The sequence below is a fragment of the Anser anser genome (assembly GCF_964211835.1).
Source record: "Anser anser genome assembly, chromosome: W".
Taxonomy (NCBI): Eukaryota; Metazoa; Chordata; class Aves; order Anseriformes; family Anatidae; genus Anser; species Anser anser.
This window is the reverse complement of record NC_139731.1, coordinates 5560302-5585245: the sequence shown is the minus strand read 5'-3', so window position 1 is coordinate 5585245 and position 24944 is coordinate 5560302. Positions and strand designations below refer to the sequence as shown.

Sequence of the window (24944 nt, the reverse complement as noted above, 5' to 3'; positions counted from 1 at the left end):
TCTGGTCACGACTTTAACCTGGTATTTGTACTCAGCACTGACGTCGACTCTATACTTTGGAACCCATATCTCGGAAACTATTAGCAATTACACCTATTGCCTGTTTTCGTTAGGGAGCCAATCTGTGAAGGGGACAGGGGAAGACATGTTTCCCTACCTGTTCACTCTCCCTTTCTCCTTCACCACCACCCTCTTATCCCCCGAGCTAGTTACGGTGGTTCTCCGAGATGTTGAATATCCTTGGGATACTCAGACCAGCCTGCTCTTGTTGTTATGTCTCCTGAATGCGCTTCAGGTTTTGTGGAGGGTTAAACAACTACTTAGGAACCTCATCCGGATATCTGTCTTGAGGCGGGATAGTTGCGAGTGGCAGGGAGTGTGGGAGGATATGGGCAGGTTTCTAGAGCAGTGGTCACCTCCAGTGTTTTGGACATTCACCCCTGAACAACTGCAAAATCCTAAAAAGCTGGCAGAATGCTTGAAAAAAAGGTGTCATGACTCTGGCAGTTCCAAAGTGACACAAATCACTGTAGCGGGCTGGGGTCTGAATTGTGCCTATCGAGCTGCAATTGATGCTACTAGCAACCTAGCTCCAGCTCCTGCAGCCGCTCCTGCTCCTGCAGCCATTCCAGTTCCAGCTCTTGCAGCCGCTCCAGCTCCTGCAGCCACTCCAGCTGCAGCTCCTGCAGCCGCTCCAGCTCCTGCAGCCACTCCAGCTGCAGCTCCTGCAGCCGTTCCAGTTCCAGCTCCTGCAGCCACTCCAGCTCCTGCAGCCACTCCAGCTGCGGCTCCTGCAGCCGTTCCAGTTCCAGCTCCTGCAGCCGCTCCAGCTCCTGCAGCCGCTCCAGCTCCAGCTCCTGCAGCCGCTCCAGCTCCTGCAGCCGTTACAGCTCCAGCTCCTGCAGCCACTCCAGCTGCAGCTCCTGCAGCCGCTCCAGTTCCAGCTCCTGCAGCCGCTCCAGCTCCTGCAGCCGCTCCAGCTCCAGCTCCTGCAGCCGCTCCAGCTCCAGCTCCTGCAGCCGCTCCAGCCCCTGCAGCCGCTCCAGCTCCAGCTCCCGCAGCCACTCCAGCCCCTGCAGCAGCTCCAGCTCCTGCAGCTGCTCCCACTCCTGTGGCTGGGTCAGAGAAACGAGCTGTAGCAGTGCAAGTTGACCCCGCAGAGGGTATTCCAACCCCTGTGGCAGACCCTGTGTCTGGGTCAGAGAATCGAGCTGTAGCAGTGCAAGTTGACCCCGCAGAGGGTATTCCAACCCCTGTGGCAGACCCTGTGTCTGGATTAGAGAAACGAGCTGTAGCAGTGCAAGTTGCCCCTGTAGACAAGGTGAAGAAATGGTATAGAGGCTCAGGTCGTTTACAACGCAAACAGTCTTCTGCTAAGTCTGGGCATAGTGAAGACGAGGCTGGGCCATCAAAGGTGCAGGAGACTGAAGATGAGGATGAGGATGTCGAAAAATCAACAGTAACTACCCGGACTCTATACCAGCGTGAGCTACGAGATGTGCGAAAAGATTTTGGTCGCTGTATAGGTGAGCAGCTTGTCACCTGGCTGCTCCGGTGCTGGGACACTGGAGCCAATTATGTGGAATTAGAGGGCAAGGAAGCCAGGCGGCTGGGATCCCTTGCTAGGGACGCATGCATTGACAAAGCAATTGGAGATGGAGCATGATCTCGCAGTCTCTGGAGGCGTCTCCTGTCAGCTGTGCAGGAAAGGTATCCCTTCAAGGAAGAACTTGTATGTCTACCAGGCAAATGGACCACCATGGAGAAGGGAATTCAGTACCTGAGGGAATTGGCCGTACGGGAAGTAATTTATAAGGCCCTAGACGACGCACAAACATCCGCAGATCCAGATGCAGTCCAGTGTACACCACCTATGTGGCGGAAGTTTGTACGGAGTGCACCATCATCATATGCCAGCTCATTGGCAATAATAGCCTGGAAAGCGGAGGAGAATCCCCCAGTGAATGAAGTGGCTAAATTACTCCGGCAGTACGAAGGAAACCTCTCCTCTTCCCTACAGGCCTGTGTCTCGGCTGTGGAGAAACTCTCTGAAGAGGTCCACCAACTTAAAGAGAATTTATCTTCCCCTCCACCTGAACGAACCAGTGTCCACCAGCTAAAAGAGAATGCTTTGGAGAAACTTTCTGAAAAGATCCACCAACTTGAAGAAAGATTATCTTCCCCTCCACCTGAACGAAACAGTGTCCACCAGCTAAAAGAGAATACTTTGGAGAAACTTTCTGAAAAGATCCACCAACTTGAAGAGAGATTATTTTCCTCCCCACCTGTACAAACCAGTGTCTCAGCTATTAGGGGTAAACGTTCATCCATGCAAGGAAGACAATATGGTGGGCACACACACCGCGCCACCCTGTGGTTTTACCTACGTGACCATGGAGAGGACATGAGAAAATGGGATGGAAAATCTACTGCGACCCTAGAGGCACGGGTACGTGAATTGCAAAGGAAAACAAGTGGGAAAAAGGAATTCTCTGAAAAGTTTGCTGCTCCAACTTCCAGCAGGCAGTCCTTTAGACACAGAAACGAAGATTCTGACCAGGACTAGAGGGGCCCTGCCTCCAGCCAGGGGGAGGAAAGGGACAATCGAGTTTATTGGACTGTGTGGATTCGATGGCCTGGCACGTCAGACGCACAGAAGTATAAGGCTTTGGTAGACACCGGTGCACAATGTACTCTAATGCCATCAAGCTATAAAGGGCCAGAGCCCATCTGTATTTATGGTGTGACGGGGGGATCCCAGCAGTTAACTGTATTGGAGGCTGAAGTGAGTCTAACCGGTAATGAGTGGCAAAAGCACCGTATTGTGACTGGCCCGGATGCTCCGTGCATCCTTGGCATAGACTATCTTAGAAGAGGATATTTCAAGGACCCAAAAGGGTTCCGCTGGGCTTTTGGCATAGCTGCCTTGGAGACAGAGGACATTAAACAGTTGTCTACCTTGCCCGGTCTCTCAGAGGACCCTTCTGTTGTGGGGTTGCTGAGAGCTGAAGAACACCAAGTGCCAATCGCTACCACAACTATGCACCGGCGGCAATATCGCACCAACCGAGACTCTCTGAGTCCCATCCATAAGCTAATTCGTCAACTGGAGAGCCAAGGAGTGATCAGCAAGACTCATTCACCTTTTAATAGTCCCATATGGCCAGTGCGAAAGTCTAATGGTGAGTGGAGACTAACAGTGGACTATCGTGGCCTGAACGAAGTCACGCCGCCACTGAGTGCTGCAGTGCCGGACATGCTAGAACTCCAGTATGAACTGGAATCAAAGGCAGCCAAGTGGTATGCCACAATTGATATCGCTAATGCATTTTTCTCCATCCCTCTAGCAGCACAGTGCAGGCCACAGTTTGCTTTCACTTGGAGGGGAGTCCAATATACTTGGAATCGGCTGCCCCAGGGGTGGAAACACAGCCCTACCATTTGCCATGGACTGATCCAGTCTGCGCTGGAGCAGGGGGAAGCTCCTGAACACCTGCAGTACATCGATGACATCATTGTGTGGGGTGACACTGCAGAAGAAGTTTTCGAGAAAGGGAAGAAAATAGTCCAAATCCTTCTGAAGGCCGGTTTTGCCATAAAACAGAATAAAGTTAAAGGACCTGCACGAGAGATCCAGTTTTTAGGAATAAAATGGCAAGATGGACGCCGTCAAATCCCAATGGATGTGATCAACAAGATAACAGCTATGTCTCCACCAACTAGCAAAAAAGAAACACAAACTTTCCTAGGTGTCGTGGGGTTTTGGAGAATGCATATTCCAAATTACAGTCTGATTGTAAACCCGCTCTACCAAGTAACCCGTAAGAAGAATGCTTTTGAATGGGGCCCTGAGCAACGACAAGCCTTTGAACAAATTAAGCAGGAAATAGTTCATGCAGTAGCCCTCGGGCCAGTCCGAACAGGACCAGATGTAAAGAATGTGCTCTACACCGCAGCCGGGGAGAATGGTCCCACCTGGAGCCTCTGGCAGAAAGAACCTGGGGAAACTCGAGGTCGACCCCTGGGGTTTTGGAGTCGGGGATACAGAGGATCTGAAGCCCGCTATACTCCAACTGAAAAGGAGATATTGGCAGCATATGAAGGAGTTCGATCTGCTTCGGAAGTGGTCGGTACTGAAGCGCAGCTCCTCCTGGCACCCCGACTGCCGGTACTAGGCTGGATGTTCAAAGGAAGGGTCCCCTCTACACATCATGCAGCTGATGCTACATGGAGCAAGTGGGTTGCACTGATTACTCAGCGGGCTCGAATAGGAAACCCCATTCGCCCAGGAATCTTGGAAGTGATTATGGACTGGCCAGAAGGCAAATACTTTGGGATATCATCAGAGGAGGAGGTGGTTCGTGCTGAAGAAGCCCCACTGTACAACAAGCTACCGGAAAATGAGAAGAAATATGCCTTGTTCACTGACGGGTCCTGTCGTATTGTGGGAAAGCATCGGAGATGGAAAGCTGCTGTATGGAGTCCTACACGATGAGTTGCAGAAGCTGCTGAGGGAGAAGGTGAATCGAGTCAGTTTGCAGAAGTGAAAGCCATTCAGCTGGCTTTAGATATTGCTGAACGAGAAAAGTGGCCAGTTCTCTATCTCTATACTGATTCATGGATGGTAGCAAATGCCCTGTGGGGGTGGTTACAGCAATGGAAGCAGAACAACTGGCAGCGCAGGGGCAAGCCCATCTGGGCTGCGGCATTGTGGCAAGATATTGCTGCCGAGTAGAGACCCTGGTTGTAAAGGTACGCCATGTAGATGCTCATGTGCCCAAGAATCGGGCTACTGAAGAACATCAAAACAACCAGCAGGTGGATCAGGCTGCTAAGATTGAAGTGGCTCAGGTGGACCTGGACTGGCAACATAAAGGTGAATTATTTATAGCCCGATGGGCCCATGACACCTCAGGCCATCAAGGTAGAGATGCAACCTACAGATGGGCTCGTGATCGAGGGGTGGACCTGACCATGGACACTATAGCACAGGTTATTCATGACTGTGAAACATGTGCTGCAATCAAGCAAGCCAAACGGTCAAAACCTCTTTGGTATGGAGGACGATGGCTGAAATATAAATATGGAGAGGCCTGGCAGATTGATTACATCACACTCCCTCAAACCCGCAACGGCAAGCGCCACGTACTTACAATGGTGGAAGCAACCACCGGATGGCTGGAAACATATCCTGTGCCCCATGCCACCGCCCGGAACACTATCCTGGGCCTTGAAAAGCAAGTCCTATGGCGACATGGCACCCCAGAGAGAATTGAGTCAGACAACGGGACTCATTTCCGAAACAACCTTATAGACACTTGGGCCAAAGAACATGGTATTGAGTGGGTGTATCACATCCCCTATCATGCACCAGCCTCTGGAAAAGTTGAACGATACAATGGACTGTTGAAGACTACACTGAAAGCAATGGGTGCTGGGACATTCAAAAATTGGGATACACATTTGGCAAAGGCCACCTGGTTAGTCAATACCAGGGGATCTGCCAACCGAGCTGGACCTGCCCAATCAAACCTGTTACGCACTGTAGAAGGGGATAAAGTTCCTGTAGTGCACGTAAGAAACATGCTGGGTAAAACAGTCTGGGCTACTCCTGCCTCAGGAAAAGGCAAACCCATTCGTGGAATTGCTTTTGCTCAGGGACCTGGATGCACTTGGTGGGTAATGCAAAAGAATGGGGAAGTCCGGTGTGTACCTCAAGGGGATTTGATACTGGGTGAGAATAGCCCATGAGTTGAATTGTAGTATGTTAATTATTATATAATACTGTATGTCATCACTACCATGATTGCTATATATCATAGATGAAAATGGTGATTAATTAGAATGTATTGGACAGAGTGTAACCTGAGCATGACATAAATGGTATGGAATAAGGGGTGGATATCTGTCCTGGTTCCAGTTAGGACAGAGTTAAGTAGCTCATAGTAGCTGGTAGGGTGCTATGTTTTGGATTAGGATGAGAAGAGCGCTGATAACATGCTGATGTTTTAATTGTTGCAGAGCAGTGTTTACACCAGGCCAAGGACTTTTCGGCTTCTCGCTCTGTCCTGCCAGCGAGCAGGCTGGGGGTGCAGCAGGAGCTGGGAGGGGACAGACCCAGGACAGCTGACCCAAACTGGCCAAAGGGGTATTCCATACCATCTGACGTCATGCTAAACAATATATAGGGGTGGCTGGCCGGGGTGGGGGGGCCGGCTGCTCGGGAATAGGCTGGGCATCGGTCAGCGGGTGGTGAGCAATTGCATTGTGCATCACTTGTTTTCTTACACATTATTATTGTTAATACTATTATCATTATCACTATTATTATTATTATTGTTATTATTATATTCCTGTCTTAATAAACTGTCTTTATCTCAACTCACCGGCTTCACTTTCCCGTTTCTCTCCCCCATCCCAGAGAGGGAGGGGGGAGGGTGAGCGAACGGCTGTGTGGTGTTTAGCTGCCAGCCGGGTTAAACCACAACACGGGCGTCCTGTCAATTAGGAGTGCATTTTAGTAAACAAATCACAACCTTTTATTCCCTATTACCTGACGCCTGATCACCTCCCCTGTTTCCTCATTGGCTGAGTACTACATCATGTCATCTTGAGCTACTCTATGTAGGATCTTGTTGTGTTTTTTTTTCCCAAATATTTTTGAGATCAGTCAAATTAATCCCATTTGATCTACATATATACAGCAACTAATAATAATTGCAGTGCATGCTCCTCCTTATGAGGTTATTAATAAACCTAATACTATTCGATACTAGAATACTGTTTGTGCAAACTTATCTAACTCATTTTCTAGTTCTTCAATTATAGCTGAGATATTTACAATAGCTTTTTCGAATTCACTCACCCCTGTGAGAAACAAAGTTGTGTTTTTGCGGTAGAGAATTACTTTTCTGTATTCCAAGGTAGTTGTGTAGTCATAAGAAGGAGAAATGCTAAGTAGATAAGTGGACAGTAGAAGGCCTCACTGTTCCAAAATAAGGTAGAAGCTTGAGAAAAACAGGATGAGCAGTGTGGGAACAGTAAAACAAAGATCACAAGTTCTCAAAACATAAGAAAGGAGAAATTAAAGGGTTGAAAAAAGGAAAAATTGTACATATATGGTATAGAGGAGCGTCGAGTAGCTTGTGAACCTGTAGTACTCAGCCAATGAGGAAACAGGGGAGGTGATCAGGCGTCAGGTAATAGGGAATAAAAGGTTGTGATTTGTTTACTAAAATGCACTCCTAATTGACAGGACGCCCGCCATTGCAATCACAAATAAAATAGCTTCACAGAAGATCCTGTCTGAAGAAAATTATTTGAGATTTTTCTCACAATGGTCAGGGAGTGAGTGATTAAAAACTGTGGTCCTCAAATATCAGGAGCTCTGTTCTGGAACAAATAAGACAAGGAAAAAAGAGACTGAAAACAAAAGGTGGGGGGAATTCTGTTTTCTTTGTTTCAATTCAACTATACACAGTTTTGCAGAACAATGAATGTGAGTTTTTATATAAAATAGCTTACAGGGCATCCCTCACAGTTTGACTTTCCTGATTCTCATGCACAGGTACAAGTAGTTGCTAATCGTCACACAAATCCCAATAATATATTGAGAATTTCTATGCTTGGAGTAGCCTGGTCTGCTGTAATTCCATCTGCATATACCTATCCATCCCGTATGTGACTATTAATGAACAAGAAGGCTCAGACAGTCTTGATACAGCTGCATCAGGTCACATGTAGCTGTCACCAGGCAAGGATCCGTGCTTCTGCTACTGCAGTCACTGCTCAAGCGAAAGCAAAAATGATGTATGTATTGCTTTTGCAGTGCTGAATGGCGTCCTGGCAGTGAAGTAGTGCTTTGAGGGCAGTTGTTTCTGGCTGGCAATATCAGTGAAGTCTGATATTATAAACAGAAGGCCAGCTCTTCCAAAGAGATGAATCCATAGGCATCCCCACAGGCAAACAGGATGGAGAAGTGAACTGCTGCATACGCAGCAGTCAGAGCATCAGGCTTCTTGCCATCCAAACCCCTCTATTGTTAGCTCTTACTAAGAGAACAGGGCTGTTGGAAAAGTGCCCTTGTGTTAGAGCTGACTCAAACCTACACTCCACAGTAATATTACAATGCTTAAATGCAAACACGGAAACTCAGCTGTAGACAGTGAGGGAAATTTAAGGCAGTCTGAAGCTGAATCTCAAATATATTAAAAAAAAAAGATAAATCCAAGTTAACATTGTAGGATCAGCTGGTGAATATATTCTTGCAGACTACCATGCTACTGAGGAGATATGGTGTAGCAGACATGTTCTGAAGGCTGCAATAGCAGACATGAAGTGAAGGTGACAGAAGGACTCGTATCTGTATGATTTAAACATTAAATAGGAAACACACAGTACTGAAGGAAAACAGGGCAGGTTTTGGTTTAATTTGGATAGGCATAATTCTTATGTGTTGATGTCTGTTTTTTATATAAAGAAGAAAAAGGAACAATTCCCAGAAATGTCAGAGATTGGAAGAAGCAGAGGTGACAGTAAACCATAAGTAACGTAACCAGATATATCCAGCTTGGGTAGGGCTACCTTTTTTCAGTGGCATGTAGGTTTTTTTTCCTGTTTTTCTTCCCTTAAAATTTATTTCAGAGATTTTTTTAGGGCAATGACAGAACAAGAAACAGTGGCCTATCACATGTAGTAGGCACATGAGCTAAAGCAGAGGGTATGTGTTTTATTGTATATCATCCCTTTATAAAATAATCCATAACAACAGCTTTCTGGAATGTCTGTAAACCATCCTTTTTGTAAACAAAACCAACAGCAACAAAAAAACAGATGCTAGTCTATCTGTGATTGGCATATATAATATGGAGTTTGTGTTCTCCTTTTCGGAGAAAGAGTTTATGTTCTCATGAGAGTAGTATGTAGGCTTTAAGATTTAGGAAAGTACATACATTTAAAGACTGACTTTTTAAAAATCCTGTGCATCTTATTTGTGTATTTAAATAAAAAGGTATTCAGGAAAAGGGAGGGGACAGAGCAAGCAGTGGGGATTGACACAGAAAAGAGCTTCTGATAGCTACTCACGCACACAGTTGTAGAGACAGCACGGTATGAATTGAGAGACATTTATTGCACAAGGGTTCATATAAAATAATAAAAATAAATAACTTTCCTTTGAATTTAGTCGTTGACATTCATAACATATCCTTAAAAGGAAAAACATCTTGGCAGAACTAAAAAATGACAGATTTCAGCATGGCAATTAGGCTTCCTCTGAAGAAAAAGAAACATAAACGAAATGTTTGTTAAACTTGCACCTCTTCAGATTTAAAGTCAAATAGAAAAGAAGGATATTTTATTGTAAAAATGCAGTAATTGCTCTCTGTTTTCTAATAACAGTTGCTCAGTGCATGCTTTCAAAACAAAAATTTTTTCTTTAAAACACTACAGATAAGGAAGAAAGGATTTCAACATCAATTCCATTTTGTACTGATTCCTTCTTAGGACAGATTCATTTCAAAAAGGGGGAAGGAAAGGGGAGGAGGGCAAGGGCGAAACAAAGGGACCAAGCAAGTATATTACTACATCTAACTTCTGGAAATAAATACAACAGGGGAAGATGAGCTGTCATTTTATTCTGCCCCTGGTCCCCGATCTGTTGTGGAGCAAAGTGGTATAATTACAATCTTTAAAATCTTAACAGAGTTACCAAAAGTTAGTTCACTCAGTGACTGAACCAAACCACTGGAAACATATCAAAAGTGGTGGAAAAACTACATATCTTGTGTCTTTGAAAAAACATCTGGATATCTGAAACATTTCATAGAAGGGAAGTAAAATTGCATTATTAGCTCAAAAATTTCAAGTTGTTCAGGAGCATCTCTTGGTTTTTAATTGGTAATATAGTTAACCAAAAAAAAATGTGATATTCCCTAATGAAATGCATTACTTATAATAAAAGCCTAATTACTTTAGATGTTTCAACACTGGAATGTTAAAACATAATCTTGACGTGCTAGGTTTTCCAAAGAAACATGAAATTCATAGGGAAATGTGAGTGAACTCTGAGTGAATTTCACAATAGTTCTATCTGTCTGTATCTACACCTATACCTACATATGTATAAGGTAGCATTAGTGACTAAAAGCCAAAAGTCAGATAAAATGTATTTTGTAATATTTGTACTCCCTAGTGCCAAACTAAAAGTAAGTTTTTCATATACACAGAAATTCTTGAATTCATAGATAAGAAAGTTCTTATAAGGATCACATCCCCTTGGCCCCATTTAAGTAACTGCTTTTTCTAAAGTTTCAAAAGTAGCCTTTGAATTAAATTGCAGAATTAGACAAGTGTCCATTAATCACCATTCCTATCCGTTGCCTTTCTTGACCATGTAGCCTTTTCTGTAGGTGATAATTAAAAATTGCATCAGCTTTGTATACTGATAAACTTTAATATTATGTAAAAATGAATAGCTAAGGAAATTAAGGACTTGAAAAAAATGCTTGGCTTTAAAGACAATGACACAAAATCTGAACTGCTAACTGTAATTGTGCTAAAGTCAAGGACATATCTCTGACTTTGAAATACTTGAGCACAAGCATGCAGCAAGCTCTACAAAGTACTAGAAAATTCAAAGCTCAGAATAACCTAGAGGTTGCAAATGTCAAATCATCATTTCAGTAAACAGAGATCTGAGGTGTTGGGGAAAGAGATTGCCCAAAAATTAATCTTGTGGCAAGGATATTGTTCTTGTTTCAGTCTTTCTATAAGCATTGCAGATGAAGCAGAGACATTTATGTTCCATTGTTATGTGTTCCACTGTTGACATTTATGTGGAATAAAGTGATGAAGGGTACATACTTAGTGCAGATCTATTAAATTCAGTTGCCAAAACATTTCAAATATTGTGTGGCATAATTATTACTGTGTGGTAAAGCTGTAGTGCATGCAGAGCACTCTGCTTCAGCCAAATATTGTATGCTCAAAAGAGAAGATTGTAGGGGCATGTATGTATGTATGTATGTATTGTTAACATGGTGTGAATCAATGCAAATGAAGTCCTTTACTAAAGACTAATTTATGGATCTGGAATAAAACCCTGAAATAAATATAAACCTCTCTGGCCAGTGGAAGTACTGGAGTACAGCTCATAACCACATACTACAAAACAGTAAATGTTACCTTTTGAAAAGTCTCATGGCCATTCATAGATGGAAAATTAATTCTTCATTTCTGCTACTCGCATACTATCAATATCCTAAACTATAAATTTCTACAGACTAGCAGCATGGTTTAAGTACTGTAATCAACCAGCAAAAGATAAGTAAACTATTATTTTAGTTCTCAAAACACATTTGCCTTGAAAACCCTGACCTCATTCCTGCCTTCCCCCTTTTTTTTTGATTAGCATTCAATAGGTATGTCTGGCTCGATACAGATGTCATTTTCACTAAGCTCAATTAAAAAAAAAAGTCACCAGAAGGTGTACGATCTGAATAGTGTAAAGAAGTTCTCTTTGAAACATGGTACCACCCTGTTAAAATAACTCAATGATTATATTACTGCATTATGATTGCTAAGCATTGATGAACATGTTACTTTAACAATGAATACTCTGGTTTTGATACTGAAGTAACAGTGAGGGTACATCTTTTCGGTCATCCTTTTTCCATCTGTGGAGGTTTTACTCGTGTGGGCTGCCGAGCTCCACCTCAGCTGCTCTCTCACTCCCCCTCCTCAAAGGGAAAGGGGGAGAAAATATGATGCAAAGGGCTCAAAGGTTGAGATAAGGATGGGGAGATCGCTCAACAATTATCGTAACGGGCAAAACAAACTCAGAGTAGGGAGACAGTAAGATTTATTGCCTATTACTAACAAGTTAGAGAAGCGAGAAACAAAGGAAAGAAACCAAAAACCTTACCCATCTGCCCTCTTCCACCTCCTCCCCCCGAGCGGCGCAGGGGAACGGGGGTTGCAGTCAGTCTATAGCGCTTCGTCTCCGCTGCTCCTTCATGGTCACTCTCTTCCCCTGATCCAACATGAGTTCCCTCCCACTGGATGCAGTCCTTGCTGAACTGATCCGGCGTGGGCTTCCCACAGGCAGCAGCTCTTCAAGAACTGCTCCAGATATGGGTCCGTACCACGGGGTCCATCCCTCAGGAGCAAACTGCTCCAACCTGGGTCCCCCATGGGCTAGCAGCTCCTGCCAGGTCACCTGCTCCTGCGTGGTCTCCTCTCCACGGGCTACAGGTCTGGCCCAGAATCTGCTCCAGCGGGGGTTCTCCACAGGCCACAGCCTCCATCAGTGCAGGTCCACCTGCTCCACCGTGGCCTCCTCCACAGGCTGCAGCGTGGAACCCTGCTCCACCGTGTTACACCATGGGCTGCAGGGGGACAGCCTGCTTCACTATAGTCCTCACCACAGGCCGCAGGGAAACTTCTGCTCTGGCGCCTGAAGCACCTCTCCCCCTCCTTCTTCACTGACCTTGGCTCCTGCAAAGCTGTTTCTCACTCCTCTCTCTCTCTCAGCTGCTGTTCCCAGCATTTTTTTTCCTTACTTAAATATGCTCTCACAGAGGCGCAAACAACATCGCTTATTGGCCTGGCTCTGGCCAGCAGCAGGGCCCTTATCTATCATGGGGCAGCTTCTGGATTCTTCTCACAGAATCCACCCCATGACCCCCCTGCTACCAAAACCTTGCCGCGTAAACCCACTACACCATCCCAGGGTCGTACATGCTACCTGAGCACCAGGATTCCCTCTGGAGTGGAACACTTAGCTGTCCGTGTCCTCAGCCCCCCTGCAAAAATCAGGGGCAGGTGAGCGGCTGATCAGCCCAGACACTCCTTTGTCTAGCCCAGGCTTCCAGCACTATCCCCCCTTGCCTGGCATCTTTGCTTCCAGTGTCATGTTGTCAGCACAGCTGGAACTTGCTGGGTCACTTGAGAGAAGTTCTTAAATTCTTAATTAAGGAAGAACTAGTTAAAAAGCAGTTTCACATATGGAGCAGTTCTGTGAGGGTTTTTTATAAATGAGAAAATGCTCTTTCAACTTTTGTCCAAGTAGTTATTCCAACGTGCCTGTCAAATACTACTTATCCTTAGAAATCTGTCTTCAACACTTTTCTTAGTGAGTATGTTTCTCTGCCCCGCCCCTTCTTTCCAATTCCCTCCAGAGAAATAAATAGCAAAGGAAAGAATTAAGATTCCCAACAACGTTAGTGGGTGTGCAACTCCATTCCTTTAGAAACAGATATCCGCTACACCATACAAATGTAATATTCTACAGGATGTTTAAAACATTTGATAGTGGCACTGTGAAGTCTGGACGTGCTGCAAAATATGACTTTGTGAAAATAGTAATAAAAGGTTTCCATATTTATTGCTCTTCTGCTTTCCAAACTTAGCTAGCCCAGCTTCCAAAGAATGGAAAATTCTGCTATATTTTTAGATTTTAAAAAATGTATAGATAAGTATTTTCTTGGATTCATAGAAATTTATTACAGAATAGAATAGAGCAGTTCAGCTGGAAGGGACCTACAGAGATCGCGTCCAGCTGCCTGACCACTTCAGGGCTAACCGAAACATAAACATAAATCTTACAAATAGCAAGTTATAAAGAGCAAGATGTTCATATGCACATACCTCACCAAAACCAGAAGAGACTGGACCATGAAATACCATTTCATAGAATCATAGAATATCCCGAGTTGGAAGGGACCCATAAGGATCATCAAGTCCATTTCTATTTTTAATACACATTACCACTATAACTGAAATTTTCTTAGTGTTTTCATGCTGTATAAATCAGAAGAAAATCCAGATTTGCAACCAGTGAAAACTTGACTAACGTAGAACCCAGATGTGATACAGAACACAGAGCGAAATTTTAAGTATACAAAATTTCGATTCAAAAGTGTAATTGCATTGTAAAATATATCTTCTTTAATTTTCACTATTTATAGTAAGAGAATAAAGAAGCTGTATACTTTCTGCAAGGTTATAGCTATGAGATGCACTTAACATTTGAGAAATATTTGGCAACTAAACAATACTGTTCCCATTTTTGTGAAAAGGCATCTCTTGGAGCACTGTAGAAATGCTATGAAAAGGCAGTCGGTAAAATAACATATTTGGTATTAAATTCACGTGAGCATTTATGTGAAAAGTGCAACATGAGATTAAGTATTCCATCTGATTACTAATAAACTGAAAAATGTTTAAAAAGCAATGCAGTTTCACCTATATGTTTTATCCAAAATATATGCTTGGTCCGTGATTCTGCCAAGCATTTGCAAAGAAACAAACGAAAATTAAGTTAAAATGTTAGCAAGACACAATCATAGTGCCCCCTTTCTTATCCACCCCTTCAGCTAAAAGCCTCAGTAAGGCTTTCATTATCTCGCCGATGCGATCAACTCCAGTGCAGGCACGTTCTGCAGAAGGGCGAGGGATCACAGAGTACAGGATTACAGGGATTACAGAGTACGGGGAGGTTTCCTGATCCAGGGAAACCCCAGGGGAGCACAGAGACCAGTCAGGAGCCGGCAGCTCTCCGAACAGCTGACGAGGCGTGGATGGGGCCAGGAGTGGCAGCTCTCCAAGCAACTGACGAGGCGTGGATGGGGCCAGGAGTGGCGGCAGCTACTACACACACATACAAAAGACAGCCCTACCAGGATTGGTAAACAGGGTGTGGTATTCCAGTTCTTGTGGGAGGGTGTGCAGGATGGGCACCTCTTCCAAGGAGGGTGTAGTGGGTTTACCTGGCAAGGTTTTGGTAGCAGGGGGCCATAGGGGGGGCTTCTGTGAGAAGAATCTAGAAGCTGCCCCATGTTAGGTTAGGGCCCCACTGCTGACCAGAGCTGAGCCAATAAGTGATGTTGTTTTGCACCTCCGTGAGAGCAAATTTAAGAAAGGGGAAAAAAAAGAACACTGCGTCACACAGCAGCTGGGAGAGTGAGAGGAGTGAGGAACAGCCTTGCAGGCACCAAGGTCAGTGAAGAAGGAGGGGGAGAGGTGCTCCAGGCGCCAGAGCAGAAGTCCCCTGCGGCCTGTGGTGAGGACTATAGTGAAGCAGGCTGTCCCCCTGCAGCCCGTGGAGTACCACGGTGGAGCAGGGTTCCACCCTGCAGCCCGTGGAGGAGGCCACGGTGGAACAGGTGGACCTGCACCAATGGAGACTGCAGCCTGTGGAAGACCCCTGCTGGAACAGATTCCGGGCCAGACCTGTAGCCCATGGAGAGGAGACCACGCAGGAGCAGGTGACCTGGAGGAGCTGCTGCCCATGGGGGATCCAGGTTGGAGCAGTTTGCTCCTGAGGGATGGACCCCGTGGTATGGACCCATATCTGGAGCAGTTCTTGAAGAGCTGCTGCCTGTGGGAAGCCCACGCCGGATCAGTTCAGCAAGGACTGCATCCGGTGGGAGGGACCCCACGTTGGATCAGGGGACAAGAGTGACCGAGAAGGAGCAGCGGCAAAGAAGCGCTATAGACTGACCATAACCCCCATTCCCCCGCACCGCTCGGGGGGAGGAGGTGGAAGAGGGCAGATGGGGGGGAAGGTGCTTTTGGTTTCTTTCCTTTGTTTCTCACTTCTCTAGCTTGTTAGTAATAGGCAATAAATCTTACTATCTCCCTACTCTGAGCCTGTTTTGCCCGTCACAATAATTACTGCACAATCTCCCTGTCCTTATCTCAACCCTTGAGCCCTTTTCATCGTATTTTCTCCCCATTCCTCTTTGGGGAGGGGGAGTGAAAGAGCAGTTGTGGTAGAGCTCGGCTGTCCACCCGAGTAAAACCACCACAGAGGGCCATTCCACTGGCTGAGTGGGAGATTTGAAGTACACAACCCAGCAACCGGGCACTGTTCTGTGACTATCTACACAGGTCGAAGACACTCATCCTACCTGACCCTTAATGTAGGATGGCAGACACCTTTCTGAGAGCAGAGACTGCAAGTTGAGGCTGAGGGGTCTGCACCATCTCCCCCAGCGATGACCAATGCCTCCACACCAACAAAGCTGATGAAGGTAGGGGCTGCAGTACAGACCTCAGACTGCAAGAAGCATCTAGATCTTCCTCCTGGGGCAGGTGGCAGACCTGCCTGTAAAAGGTGTGCCCAGGTGGAGGACCTCCTGCACCACGTGGCTGTGCTACAGGAGGCAGTGAGAAGGCTGTGTAACATCAGGGAGACTGAGACGAGTTAGATAGTTGATTCCAAGCACTGTCTGCAGTGGACCCACAGCCAGGAACTCCCTCACTGGCACATACAGATGGGAGGGAGGCCAATAACGCAGAAGAATGAAAACAACAGCAAGGACCAGCAGGAGGAAGTCTTCCCCTGAAGCCTGAGGTGCCCTTCCAGAACCACTTCACAGCTCTGCAGACTGAAAAAGAAGGGCCTTTCGCACCAGGAGATACACTGGAGATGAGTAAGGCAGGCCAATCTGCTCCCTGTATAACAATCATCTGGTGAATCAACAGATGATTACAGATCAACCAGAAGAAAAACAGATGATTTTCCTTTGAGGAAGGGAAGTGAGAGAACAGCTATAGTGGAATTGAGCTACCCAGCAGGGTAAAACCACCACAGCATATTAAGGCTCTGCTTCTCAAGATGTGGCCAAACATTACTTGCTGATAGGAAGTAGAGAATAATTGTTTTCTCTCTCTTTGCTTCTGCATGGACTCTGCTTGTTTTTTTCTTTAATTATCTTTATCTCAAGCTGTAACACACACACCCTCCCCCACAAATCATATTTTTCTTCTCCTACATCCCCCTCCACAAAGGAGGATGGGGAGTGAAAGAGTAGTGTTGTGGAGCTTAATTAGCTAACACTATGAAACCACATGGACAGACAGAGAGGCCATGCCAAGTATTTGAAGGATCCACAAACATGTGCACTTGTGAAAGTGGAAATGCTGCATGTGTCTTCACTATAGTTAACTTCTACCTGTGTCTATTTTAGGCGAGTCATGCACTTAAGTGCTGTTAAAGGCAGCCCTTAGCTGGGGCAGCCTGGGTGACCAGTCATGCCAGTATCCTGTCTCTGGGATACATGCTCACCTTTGCTATTGATTGGACCTGAAAAGGAGAAACTGGCAGCAATGTTCCCTAACCTGGGCAGAGACCCCAGGTTCCTGGAAACCAGGCTGGGCCTCAATGGCTGGACAGGGTTGAGAGGAGATGAGAAAGAAAAAAGGGTGGGGTAAATTCACTAAACTATTTGGGTCAGCCAAACAGAAGAAAAAATACTGCAATATTATATACATATATATATATATACACACTGAGTTACCATTTTTTTTTTAATAGTAAGAATGCACTTGAAACACAGATTTGTATTATTTTAGTAGCAGAAAACAAAACACAGAAGCCTGAACTTGTGAAATAACTACATCCGTTTCTACAGCTCCTAAGAAGGCTGCTCATCCTACAAGGTCCCCTATAACCATCATGCCCCAAACACTACAAAACATAGGCCCCTCTGGAGCTGCCGCTCAGCATCTTACAGCCTGCCCCCAGCGAGACAGCCTCCCTAAGGCCATCCCTAACCCACAGCGCTGGCGCTTTCCCACCTTTTGCAGCAGGGAAAAGCCCCCCCTGAAGCAACACCACTAGGACCAAGGCCCCCCCCCTCCGGAATGCACAGAGCCACGGCACCGAAAAAGGCTTACATCCCGTCCCTCCGCCGGCTACGCCCTCTAGCCACCGCCCCCTCCCCACCCCCAACCTCACCTTGAAGGGGTTGTTGAGGTCCGGATCAGCGAAGGGATTGTTATCGAAATCTGACATAGTGAGGGCTGCGATCATCGAGCGGGGATGGTTCTTCCCCTACAGCGCCGCGTCGCACCGCACCGCCTTCCACTCACCAACTCGCAGGCTACCTCCTACTACTATTACTAGCTGCTACAACTCGGGCCCAAGCCCACCCCCCAAAACCGCCAGTAAGTAAGCGTCTGCCTCCCAAAATGGCTGCCCTGGAAGCGACAGTGAGGATAAGACGTCCCCGGAAGGGAGAGTACCTGTTCCTGGGGCGGGTAGGCGGTGGTAGGGTTAGAAGAGCCCATTCCCGTGGTAGGGAGTGTAAGAAATGGTCTAGCAATTCGTGCCACTAAGGGGTTTTGAAGGGTTAACATTGAGGCCTGGGTTTAGGCGAGAAGAGAACAAAGGGATTTCTTCGGAGAAAAACTGCTGACTTTGCACGAATGTGCAGTAACTTCTGACAGCCGGCCAAGAGACCACTAGATAAGGAGGAAGAATATGAGCCTCCCTGTCCGAGCGGCCCCCGAGAAACTAACAGAGACTGATAAGCAGGCACACCTGGGAGGACTTCGGATTCGGGAAACCAATTATAATAACCCTGCCTCTTCTAGAAGTAGTAATGAATATGTATTAGCCTAGGAGCATAAAAACCAGCCGCCTTACGTAACAGGTGTGTGTCCCGGTGGAGCAGAGACTCCCGGCGCACCCAGCGCTGTTTGCTTGCCTCTATTCGTTTAATAAATTGTAAACTCTGATTGTAATCCTATTTGGGACTCAGTCATTTATAACAATTGGGGGCTCGTCCGGGATGGTCTTGGTTCCTGAATTCTGACTTGATCTAGGAGGGGCGCCCCCACCATTTGGTGGCTCCTGTTCGAGTCAGGTCGGGGCTAATGCCATCTTGAACCTGAATAAGGGCAAGCAAAGATTTAGATTTTTTTATGAGCTCCCTTTGCCGGCTGCAGCACTATATTTTGCCCGTAATTCTGCGCGCGAAGATCCGAACGAAGACGACGGAGTCGTAAGTATTTAAGGCGTATACCGTTCGGTTGGGTGGGTTTCGGTTGCCTGTGTGTGTGTGAGAGTGTGATTGAGACGGAACGTAGTTCCGAAGCGATTGTGGAGGTCTTCTAACCGCGGTTCCAATCTCCCGCGAGGGACTTGGCCGGTGAAGGACCGAAGCGATTCCTATAGGATTCGTGGGTGGGTGATAGGTCCTAAACCCCCTGCAAGACACTCTCACTAAGGCAACCAAGGGCTGTAGGAATTGCCACAGTAAAATTCCTAGATGGGTCACACAAAATTGAAGACCCGGGACCAGAGAAAAGGGAGCAAATTACCAGACATACCACCAGAAAGTCCATTAGGGATAATGATTAGAAATTGGAACGATAGGGGCCCCAGAAAAGGGAAAAAGTAAATTAAAAATGGTTCAGTATTGTATGACAGAATGGCCAAAGGAGCCTTTAAGACCACATGTCTTTTGGCCCGTTTTCGGATCCTTTGAAGACTGGGTTTGCCAGGCCTTAAATATACATGTTAATTCAAAGGAACCTTTTAGCCAGGAGGAAAGTGATTATGCAGGATTATGGATCAGGATCTCACGTCCTTTTCCAGCCTCAATATTTACACTAAAAGCAGACGAGAAGTTTGACGAAGAAGAGAACAAAAAAATAAAAAAATAAAAAAAAAAGGAAAAAGAAAAAGATGATGAATGGGAGTCATTGGATAACCTACCACCTCTATATCCTAACAATCCACCCCCGGTGGTGCATCTTGTAATCCTGTTTTGTTCTTAAATGTTTTGACTGTGTCAAGGAGGAAGGTGGGAGCATTATCTAAGTAACAGTTTAGAAGTTTGGGTATATTCGCGGTGGTGTTTGGTCAGTTTCCCAAGTATCGGGGGAGTGGGGCTGACTGATTATCAAAGTGGTAGAACGGAGAGTCACTTCTTTGGTGGTTCGGGCCTGAGCCCTGGGAATTTGGTAAGAAGGGGGAGAGCGAATTTATTTAGGCCTCAATACCTTTTTAAAACCCCATCTTGACGGATACACAGGAGTGATTCCTTGTTTTGTGTAGGCTTACTAACAAAGTGCATGAGAAAAATTAGCATTTGGCTTGAAATTCGGTCTTATTGAAATGTAAATTTTGTGGAAAAGGTGTTATTGTTTGTCTAGAAGACAGAAGGCTGAGTGCTTCAGGTGTTTTTCCGAAGTCCTGCGGATTTATGATTGGAATGGGGCTCATTAATAATCTGAAATAGTAAATTTTGTATGTGGAAAGAAGAGTTTAATCCCAGAGAATTGGGACATTTGGGAAGAAGATTAGGAAAAGATAGTAAAAACCTGCAATAAAAAGGTTTGCGTGGAAATTGAAACAAGGGACAGTAACTAATATAAATAAATAAAAGGGAATGGGAAATCAAGGAAAAGGGGAAAATCCAAAAAAAAAAAAAAAAAAAAAAAAAAAGACGTCCTAAAAAAGAAAAAGCCTCCTTGGGTGCATATTGGCACATTGGAAGGATATTGTTAGAAATGGGGGCACAGAAAGCAAGAGGACTTTCACTAAGTATTGCAATCAATGGTGGCCACTATATAAACTAAATGGCCACTTTATGGATCAATCGACTATAACAGTGTCTTGCAATTAATGTTTTTGAGGAGAGAAGGAAAATAGGATGAAATGTTGTATAGTGATATGTTGTTTCAGCATGTTGGAGGGAAAAGGTTTGGAATTAAGTTGGCCCCTGACTGAGCATTTGGTGTTGGCATTAGAAAAGTACGGGCTGGAGAAAGATAAAGGAAGTGTTAAAAGGGTTGTTGAAGGTGTTAAAGGTTGTGTGGCATGTAGTATTTAACAGAGCTGTTTGAAGTTGAATGAGCAGGGGAAGAGGATGTAGGAATGTTAATAGTTCCGTCTCAACCCGAGGCTGAGATCTCTAAATCGCGGGTGTGAGCCCTCTGGGGCAGGGGGACCGTGATGGGTCCGAGAGAGTTGTCGTGGAAACAGAAAAGCAGCTAACTTTTGAAACAACCTGAGTTCCTGTGTGAGCTCAGATTGCCAATGGGACCGCTCAGGGAACTTTCAACGATTGCATTCCCCTGACCGACCCCCTCACTGAGACCCTAATCACCCCGGAAATTATGTAAATACTAAAATCTGGTTAAATTGGCTATTGGGAATTGAGAATCTGTTCCAACAAGGTCCAAAAGAAACCCCTATGGAATTTATGGAATTTTTGAATTTCTGGACCAACTTTGAAATGCAATGAAAAAAAAAAAATGGACCTGGCTTAAAAAAAAAAAAAAAAGAGAGAGAGGCAACTGGCTAACCTCTTTCCAGGGCAATCAGCCCCTGATATCAGAAAGAAATTGTCTTAGGCTGCAGGACAAACTTACAACAGTCAGGAATGATGGGGACCTGGGGCATCTACCCTAGCAGGTCGACTAGTTGAAATAAAGCTAGGAAACGAAGACAGGCTTGAATTTTTTGTTGGTTATGGGAGCTTCTTTCTCTGTGTTAATTAGGCTGTAAATGTAATAGGAGCAACATATTCAGTGTTAAATAGTTTAAAAGGACGATTAGGAACTAAGACAACTACAATAATTGGAGCCACAGGGAAAGAGGAAGAATGGTCATTCTTACGACCCCTTGATTTGCGTTTTGGGGGTGAGGAACTAACCCATAAATTTTAGTATGTACCAGAATGCCCGATGCCACTCTTGGGACGGGATCTATTAGCCAAATTAGATGCAACAATAACCTTTGAGGATGGAGAATTAATAATGAAGGTACCTGAGTCCAAAGTAGGCCAAATCCTAATGATCAAAGATAAACCCTTTGTTAATATTCCAAGAGAAGTAGAAAATGCAGTTATAGCAACAGTACGGGAAACAGATGTACCAGGGAAGTCGAAACTGGCACAACTGGTAAAGGTGGAATTAAAGGAAGGAGCCAAACCTGTTTGAATCAAACAATATCCACTTAAGATAGAAGCGAGGCACAGAAATAGTGAAAATTATTGACAAATTTCTCAAATATCAGATTCTGGAAGAATGTAAATGGGAATACAATACTCCAATTTTTCCAGTAAAGAAGCCGAATGGCGAGTATAGATCTGTACAAGATCTTAGAGCAATAAATGAAATAACAAAGGATATTCACCCGGTAGTAGCTAATCCTTACACATTGTTAACATCTGTGAAAGAGAAATATAAATGGTTTACCGTGATAGATTTAAAGGATGCCTTCTTTTGCATACCTCTTGATAAAGATAGTAGAAAATTATTTGCCTTCAAATGGGAAAACGTATTGAAGTTTTTGGACCACATATGGTAACAACCGTTTTGGAACAAAGGGGGGGGGGCACTGGTTATCACCCAGCCGGATGATGAAATATCAGGCAATCCTAACTGAACAAGATGACATAACCTTGAAAACGACTAACCTGTTATATCCAGCAGTATTTCTAGGAACCGTTCCAGAAGAAGGACCGTTGGAACACAATTGTGTGGAAATAATCGAACATACGCCAGCCACAAAGATTTGAAGGATGTACCCCTTGAAAGGTATTCAGTGGGAATACCACACTCCGTGGCACCCACAAAGCTCAGGGAAAGTAGAAAGGATGAATCAAACAATAAAACAACAATTGGCTAAGTTAATGATCGAGACACAGCTGCCCTGGACGAAATGCTTACCATTGGCACTTTTAAACATAAGAACCAAACCACACAGTGAGACTGGATTATCATCATATGAAATGTTATATGGTATGCCTTATTCTCAAGGGATGCCCCTAGGGAACAATGTAGTTGAGGATCATAGTATCCAGAAATACATAATTACCATTGGAAGGAGATTACAGGAGATAAGAGAAATTGGGATGATGACTCAGACACCACCTTTAGGATTTGCTATTCATAAAATACAACCAGGAGACAAGGTCTTAATAAAAACCTGGAGAGAAGAATCATTGAACCCCCGATGGGAGGGACCGTACCTTGTTTTACTTACTACTGAAACAGCTGTGAGAACAGCAAGAAGGGGTTGGACCCACGCATCCAGAATAAAAGGACCAATAACTACCGAAGCCTGGAGGGTTGAGTCCACTCCTGGGGAACTGAAACTGAGACTAAAGAGGAACTGATATCCCAGCAATGAGGTTCTGCATGAATTAAGGGCACTGGATAAAGAGGACAAGGCTGAAGGGAGGAAAGGGAGAAGGCAAGACCGGGGTAGGACCCTCCACTGCGGTGTGTATGGTCTACCGAGGGAGGCAACCCCTATGGGTATTGACCGCCGAGTGAGAGTGCCTCGACCGGACTTCTCCCACACCAAGATCAGTTTGTCCTGAGAAAAATAACATGAGAACCTTTTAAACCCATAATAAAATTGTGATTAGTTTTTCCAGGAGCTGGATCACCCTGAAGGGCTGAATGGTAACACAAGCTCTGAAAGCGGGCCCAACCCCATGATTGAAGGCGCTTCCCACACTCTCAAGATTGGACGGCGAAAAAGGCTTATAATATGACAGGTCGCCAAAGAGAACTGAATTGTGACTGTAAGTGGAAACCCAACGTGGGAGCTTGGAAGCGTGCATATACGAGTACAAACGGGGCAGACATTGTAACAGGACCACTCGGTAACAAGGACACTCTGTATTATCACGCCCCAAAGGGTAAAGATGGATGGGATGGTCATTTTCCAAACGGGACGTGGGCCCTAAAGGGACATTATTGGGTGTGTGGCAAACATGCTTACAAGAGGCTACCTGGAAACTGGTCGGGAATATGCTATGGGGGTACATAAGACCCTTGTTCTTTTTATTGTCACAAACACAAGGAAATCATTTAGGAATAAGATTATATGATGACCTGAACAGAGTAAAACGATCTATTGATACTTCCTTAACCGGGGGTAGTGCCCAAAAATGGGGAAAGGATGAATGGCCTCCTGAAAGAATCATACAGCATTATGGGCCAGCCACCTGGAACCCAAATGAGTTGATATCAGGAGCCCGAGAACCTATTTATAATTTGAACCGAATAATTAGGTTGCAAGCTATCCTCGAAGTTGTAACAAATCAAACAGCGACAGCCTTGGATCTTTTGGCTGACCAATCCACTCAAATGAGAAATGCTATATTCCAACATAGAATGGTCTTAGACTATTTACTAGCAGAAGAAGGGGGAGTATGTGGAAAACTGAACGATTCTAATTGTTGTCTACAGATTGATGATAATGGAAAAGTGGTCAAGCAGATAACAAAGGAAATTAGAAAGCTAGCCCACGTCCCAGTACAAACTTGGAAGGGTATGGATTGGGATTTCTTTTCATGGTTGCCTGGTGAACCATGGGTTAAAAGGATGCTGTTTTTATTTTTATGTGGTATAGTGACATTATTGTTTATACCTTGTATGATACCTTGCTTTACGTTGTTGATACGGCGAGTAATAAATAGCACCCAATTTGTGATGACTTCAGTGGAGAGAAAAGGTGACGTGTCGATAATGATGCTTAAGAAGTGGACACCCCGAGAACTGACTGATGAAATCCAATTGTTACTGACAAAGGTTGAAGGAGAGACACGAATTGATGATTAAAAAAAAAAAAAGGGAGGAATTGTAAGAAATGGTCCAGCAATTCGTGCCACTAAGGGGTTTTGAAGGGTTAACATTGAGGCCTGGGTTTAGGCGAGAAGAGAACAAAGGGATTTCTTCGGAGAAAAACTGCTGACTTTGCACGAATGTGCAGTAACTTCTGACAGCCGGCCAAGAGACCACTAGATAAGGAGGAAGAATATGAGCCTCCCTGTCTGAGCGGCCCCCGAGAAACTAACAGAGACTGATAAGCAGGCGCACCTGGAAGGACTTCGGATTCGGGAAACCAATTATAATAACCCTGCCTCTTCTAGAAGTAGTAATGAATATGTATTAGCCTAGGAGCATAAAAACCAGCCGCCTTACGTAACAGGTGTGCGTCCCGGTGGAGCAGAGACTCCCGGCGCACCCAGCGCTGTTTGCTTGCCTCTATTCGTTTAATAAATTGTAAACTCTGATTGTAATCCTATTTGGGACTCAGTCATTTATAACAGGAGTGAGGAGAGTGGGCTCAGCGAGCGAGCGGGAGGTGGAGGAGGGGGCTGAGTGTTAGAAACCAGTAGGCTCAGTGC

At 45.1% G+C, this 24944-nt stretch overlaps 1 protein-coding gene and 1 long non-coding RNA gene across 18 annotated transcripts in view; one reads left to right on the top strand and one right to left on the bottom strand.

Moving 5' to 3' along the window:
- The window catches only part of LOC310888709 (secretory carrier-associated membrane protein 1-like), a 92849-nt gene extending 74965 nt beyond the window's left edge, over positions 1-17884 (bottom strand). For 14 of the 17 annotated variants that reach the window (XR_014576077.1, XR_014576078.1, XR_014576079.1 and 11 more), the window contains exon 1: positions 17744-17848. Coding sequence is in view for 14 of the 17 variants with exons in the window: in XM_083815683.1 (XP_083671809.1) it covers positions 17744-17818 (75 nt within the window). In the remaining 3 variants the exon portion in view is untranslated. Of the gene's footprint in view, positions 1-17743 lie in introns of all 17 variants that reach the window. The other 3 variants (XM_083815688.1, XM_083815685.1, XM_083815678.1) reach the window with 1 other exon arrangement.
- A 781-nt stretch (positions 17885-18665) lies between these two features.
- On the top strand, positions 18666-24420 carry LOC310888717. The gene is made up of 2 exons (XR_014576089.1): positions 18666-18791; positions 22231-24420. It is a non-coding gene; the product is annotated as an uncharacterized lncRNA (long non-coding RNA).
- Positions 24421-24944: the final 524 nt, after the last annotated feature.